The sequence below is a fragment of the Mercurialis annua genome, linkage group LG6 (assembly GCF_937616625.2).
Source record: "Mercurialis annua linkage group LG6, ddMerAnnu1.2, whole genome shotgun sequence".
NCBI lineage: Eukaryota > Viridiplantae > Streptophyta > Magnoliopsida > Malpighiales > Euphorbiaceae > Mercurialis > Mercurialis annua.
In genome coordinates this window covers 10,256,443-10,261,643 of record NC_065575.1, presented here as the reverse complement: position 1 = coordinate 10,261,643, position 5,201 = coordinate 10,256,443, and the positions used below count along the sequence as shown (strand labels likewise).

At 36.9% G+C, this 5,201-nt stretch overlaps 1 protein-coding gene across 2 annotated transcripts; it reads left to right on the top strand.

The window, feature by feature from the left end:
- The first annotated feature begins 541 nt into the window (after positions 1 to 541).
- Positions 542 to 4,177, top strand: LOC126687327 (zinc finger BED domain-containing protein DAYSLEEPER-like). Of its 2 annotated transcripts, none has more exons than XM_050381862.2 (2): positions 542 to 780; positions 1,926 to 4,177. In XM_050381862.2, the coding sequence occupies exon 2, from the start codon at positions 1,939 to 1,941 to the stop codon at positions 3,961 to 3,963; it is 2,025 nt and encodes a 674-aa protein (XP_050237819.1). In that variant the 5' UTR covers positions 542 to 780; positions 1,926 to 1,938; the 3' UTR covers positions 3,964 to 4,177. The 2 variants fall into 2 exon arrangements, with proteins under 2 accessions (XP_050237819.1, XP_050237820.1); XM_050381863.2 differs by lacking the exon at positions 542 to 780 and adding an exon at positions 1,256 to 1,743.
- Positions 4,178 to 5,201: the final 1,024 nt, after the last annotated feature.

Below are 5,201 nucleotides of genomic sequence, written 5' to 3'. Positions count from 1 at the left end.
ATATTCTTTTAGAATATAAATGAAAAATCTTTTACATATATTTTATATTTAATTTTTTTATACCTATAGACTAGAAATAAAATTTATTTTAATCATTAATTTTTTATAGGATATATATATAATTTATAAAAATACATACTATTTATAAAACCAGTTAACCGGTTAAGTACGGTTTTTAAAATTCCAAATTCTAAACCTAAACCATTAACCATAAAAATTAAAAATTAAAATCTAAACCCAAGACCGATTAACAATATTTTTCGGTTTGATTTATTAATTTTAGTTCGGTTAATCGGTTCCACCAGCCTTTTCGCCCACTCCTAGTCGACTCCATTGACATGATTTGCTAAAATGTGTTTTTTTTTTAATTTGTATTTTTTTCTTTTTCTTGGTATCTTAATTCCATACAAAATAAAAAAAATTAGAACAACTTAATGTAGAGAAAGAGGCGTGTTTGGGCGTGGGCTTGACCTTTCGGTTGTGGTCCGTTTGGTGAGAGAAGGCAAAAATTGAGAGATAAAGAGAAAGAATTGGACCCTCTCAATCTTATAGTACTATTCTATTATTGTATCCACTCATCTCTTTAAACCAAACCAGACCTAACAAAACCAATCTGGTTTCTCTTTTTACCAGGTCCAATTACGTTTCTCGGGTCTGGATCGCCATTCAAGCCCAAATCTCTCTTCTCTTCGCAAACCAACCCTAGATCTTCTTCCACAGCTCTCGGAGCTCCGACTCCGGCCTCCTTTTACGGTCGGATCGCCTCGTTTAGGTTGATTGGTAAATTTTAAAAACCCTAACTTCTCAACTTTTTATTTTAGGTCTTTTAAAAAATCGATTCTCTTAATTAACTTTGTCTGGCTCTCGCTCGTATATGTTCTGATTGTGAATCGTGTTTGTGTTAACTTCATCATGAAATATCGTTGTTTTGTTTGTGTTTGCTAATAATATGAATATGATCTTAGCGGGAATTTACATGTTCAATTTTGTTTCTGGATGTTCTTATAATTGATCTGGGCTTTTGTTTTTGTAGTTAGACCTGTTAATTTCATGTTAGGTTTGACCTTTAGTTCTCGTTTTGATCTTTGGGTTTCCTTCAATCTGGGCTTGTTTTTTGTTCTTAATTTTTGGTGAAGTATGAAGGCCACAGTAAAAAAAGTTAGATCCGTTTACTATTGGTGTGCTGGAAAGAGGAAATAATAAAATATATTTTTTTTATATAAAAGAACTTATTTTTAATAAAAAAATATATCACATGACCCGTTTGGGGCCATATAGGATTAACGGGTTGCATGCCTATGAACTGGTTGGAATTGGGTTTGGTGACTTATATAGTACTGGCCCAGTGGTCTGATAAACATGTTCATTTGCTGTTGGTATTGCCAAGCCTGTGAGTGATAAATGCTTTCCATGTCTCGGGACCTAAGTAGTTTAGTTTGCCTAAAACATGGTTGATTGGTTCAAAGTTGTGAAATTTTATAATTATCCATTTTGGGACAAAATTTTGGTTTTCAAAAAAATAACAGTGCAATTATGGTTTTGAAAGTTTAAAGATATCGTAATATTTTTATTACCTTAGCTCATTGCTGCAACTGTAATAAATGATTATGAAACTTGGATGATAAGTTTATGTGTGTTTTTTCTGCTCACTAATTGTTTGTAGAATGCATCTTATATATACGTCTATGAAGAAGTTTGTAATCTATCTTTTGAAATTAGAGTTCAAAGATTAAAGTGTTCAAGGTGCGCTCAATTTGGTTTTCATTAGTCATTATTCACTAAGTTTTTGCATTGCAAGTATTTTTTTGTTGCTTCTGTCAAATTAATGCAATCATTTTATCTTGGTGCATGACTGAATTTGAGATGATTATTCTTTCCGCAAACCATTCTGATGGTGCTTTTAATTTTGTGTTGCTGAATTCCAGTTTCTGACTCAAGATGGCAACAGCTGGAGAAAACGACAGTAATGCTCTGGCGGTGATTGAAGGGGACAATGCTCAGACTTATCCAGAATCACAGCCTAACAAACGCAGGAAAAAGAAATCCATAGTCTGGGAGCATTTTACAATAGAAACTATAAGTCCTGATTGTAGAAGGGCATTCTGTATGCAGTGCAAGCAAAGTTTTGCATATAGTACTGGATCTAAAGTAGCTGGTACCAGCCATCTCAAGCGGCATATTGCCAAGGGAACCTGCACAGCTCTACTGCGCAATCAAGCGAATCAATCATCACCATTTACTCCTGGGAGTGGAAATGGCAGTGTAACTGATCCACCAAAACGTCGTTACAGATCCCCTAGCACACCATATGTTGCGTTTGATGCAGAGCGTTGCCGCAATGAAATTGCTAGGATGGTCATCATGCATGACTACCCTCTTCACATGGTTGAGCATTCTGGCTTCGTATCTTTTGTTCAAAATCTTCAACCTAGGTTCAACACTGTCAGCTTCAATACCGTCCATGGGGATTGTGTTGGAACGTACTTGAGGGAAAAGCAGAATGTTATGAAGTTTATTGAGGGAATGCCTGGACGAGTTTGCCTTACCTTGGACATGTGGATCTCAAGTCAAAGTTTATACTATGTCTTTGTTACTGGGCACTTCATTGATAGTGATTGGAAGCCACATAAGCGGGTGCTTAATGTTGTGATGGAACCATATCCGGATTCAGATACTGCTCTCAGCCATGCTGTTGCTTGTTGCCTTTCGGATTGGAGTTTGGAGGGCAAACTATTCTCTGTTACTTTCAATCATCCAGTGAGCGAAGCTGGGCTTGAAAATCTTAGATCCCTACTTTGCCTTAAAAATCCTCTCATTCTCAATGGTCAATTGTTGATTGGGAATTGCATTGCCCAAACTTTAGGTAACCTTGCAAAGGAGGTGTTATGGGCTGGGCGGGACATTATCAAGAAAATCCGTGATAGTGTAAAGTATGCAAAGACTTCGGAATCTCATGAGGAAAAATTTCTTGACCTAAAGCAACAACTCCAAGTCCCCAGTGAGAAAGATCTATCCATTGATGATCAATCTCAATGGAATACAACATATCAGATGCTGGTGGCCGCATCAGAGCTAAAAGAAGTTTTTGCTTGCTTGGATACATCTGATCCTGATTACAAAGAGGCCCCATCCATGGAAGACTGGAGGCAGGTTCAGACTTTATGTGCTTTCCTGAAACCTCTCTATGATGCAGTTAGCATGCTTAACTCCACAACTAATCCGACAACAGTTGTGTTCTTTCACGAAGTATGGAAGATCCAGACAGATCTGGCTCATGCAGTTATATATGAGGAGCCATTCGTCAGCAGTCTTACCAAATCCATGCAAGAAAAGCTAACCAAATACTGGAAGGATTGCAGCTTGGTATTGGCAATTGCAGTAGTCATGGATCCCCGTTTCAAGATGAAGCTCGTCGAGTTCAGTTTTAGAAAAATGTACGGTGAAGATGCAGAGTCATATATCAAAATTGTTGATGAGGGGATCCATGAGCTCTTTCTCGAGTACGTAGCACTTCCGTTGCCTCTAACTCCGACTTATGCTGAAGAAGGTAATGACAGCAATATCAAAATAGAGGACCACCCGGGCACTCTTCTGACAGACAATGGACTCACTGATTTTGATGTCTATATCATGGAGTCTGCAAGCCAGCAGATGAAGTCAGAGCTGGATCAGTACTTGGAAGAGTCTTTATTGCCTCGTCTGCATGATTTTGACGTGTTAGGGTGGTGGAAGTTGAACAAACAGAAATACCCAACTCTTACCAAGATGGCTCGCGATATATTAAGTATTCCAGTATGCTCTGCTACTCCTGACTCCATATTTGATACTATGACTAAAGAGCTGGATCCATACCGGAGTTCTTTGCGACCCGAGACGGTGGAAGCCCTTGTGTGCGCTAAGGACTGGCTTCAGTATGTATCTGTCGACGTTCCTTCGAATGCAATTGTGAAAATGGAATTTTAGGTATAGAGTTTGCTCGAGTATGATGTGTAATGATGGTAGGTTTAGTTCTATGAGTCAGCAGTAGGTAACCTCATGTGTTAGCAAAAGCTTCTAGGTTGTTCAGAAATAGCCAACACTCTTTTAACCATACAAATCAGATTGTCTGTTATTTTAATGGTTATTTGGTTTTGTCAACACTAAGATGTATTTAAAATCAAATACCGTTGATTGTTCATTTTGTGAGACTGCTAGTTTGAATGTTTGGTTAGTTTCATTGTGAAATTTGATGGTTCTGTTGATATAGAGAACTGGGCCTCAGTCATTTTAGTTTCCGTTTTGATATACCATGGTGTTGTTGGAGATGAAAGTTTGCTTTTTAAACTCTAATTGTGGGAGTTTTCCATTTTGATTTCATGAAATTGGGGCGTGTTTGATTTTATTTTCTTAATCAATCACTCCGTTATCATATATGCTAGTTATTTTTTTCTGTCAAATTAGTGACGCTAGGTGGTGTTTGATTTGGTGAAATATATGATATTTAAGTTTCCATATCAGCTTATTTTTGCCGGAAAGTAAAAATGAAAATCTGGGTACCAGTTTGAATCATACTGTAAAGTTCAGGAACTCCGGGCTTATTATTCTATTACTTTCCCTTAACCTGCTCTTAGGAATAAGTTCACTCCTTTTTTCTGTGAATTGTACATATTATCATTATTAGAATTACTGCGGCTGAGCGTTTTTATTAGTTAGAAGAATCTCTGGTCCTCAATGAGTCTGTCTCCATTCAAGCAAGACATAGACGAGCTTCTAAATGAGTTTGTTGAGGTAACTGTTATCTACTTATTCTTTTCATGTTCTTATTGCACTGTTAGTTATTTTTAACTATTTAATTAATTGATTAATAACTCTAAATTTTTCGGTGGATTCTATATAGAATGACTCAACAAGATCTGCTGAAAGGTAGATAGTCTGGTTTTCAAGAAGGTTCGATTACATCTTTGATGCTATGCCTTGTAATAGGCCTTGTTTATGCAATCTGTTTATGCTCATGCAATTGGTAACCTCTTATCCTTTCAGCTTGCTACTGAGTTCATATGGTTTATGCTTTAAATTTAATAAAAAATTATAAGTTTTTGCTCTTCAATTTACTAACTTGTTTTTATGATGCGCAGGTTACATGGTAAGTAGTACTGCTCCTTTCTCTCGAAGATTGGGCAGCCTGTACTGCCTCTTACTGTTCACATGCAACTCAATCATTC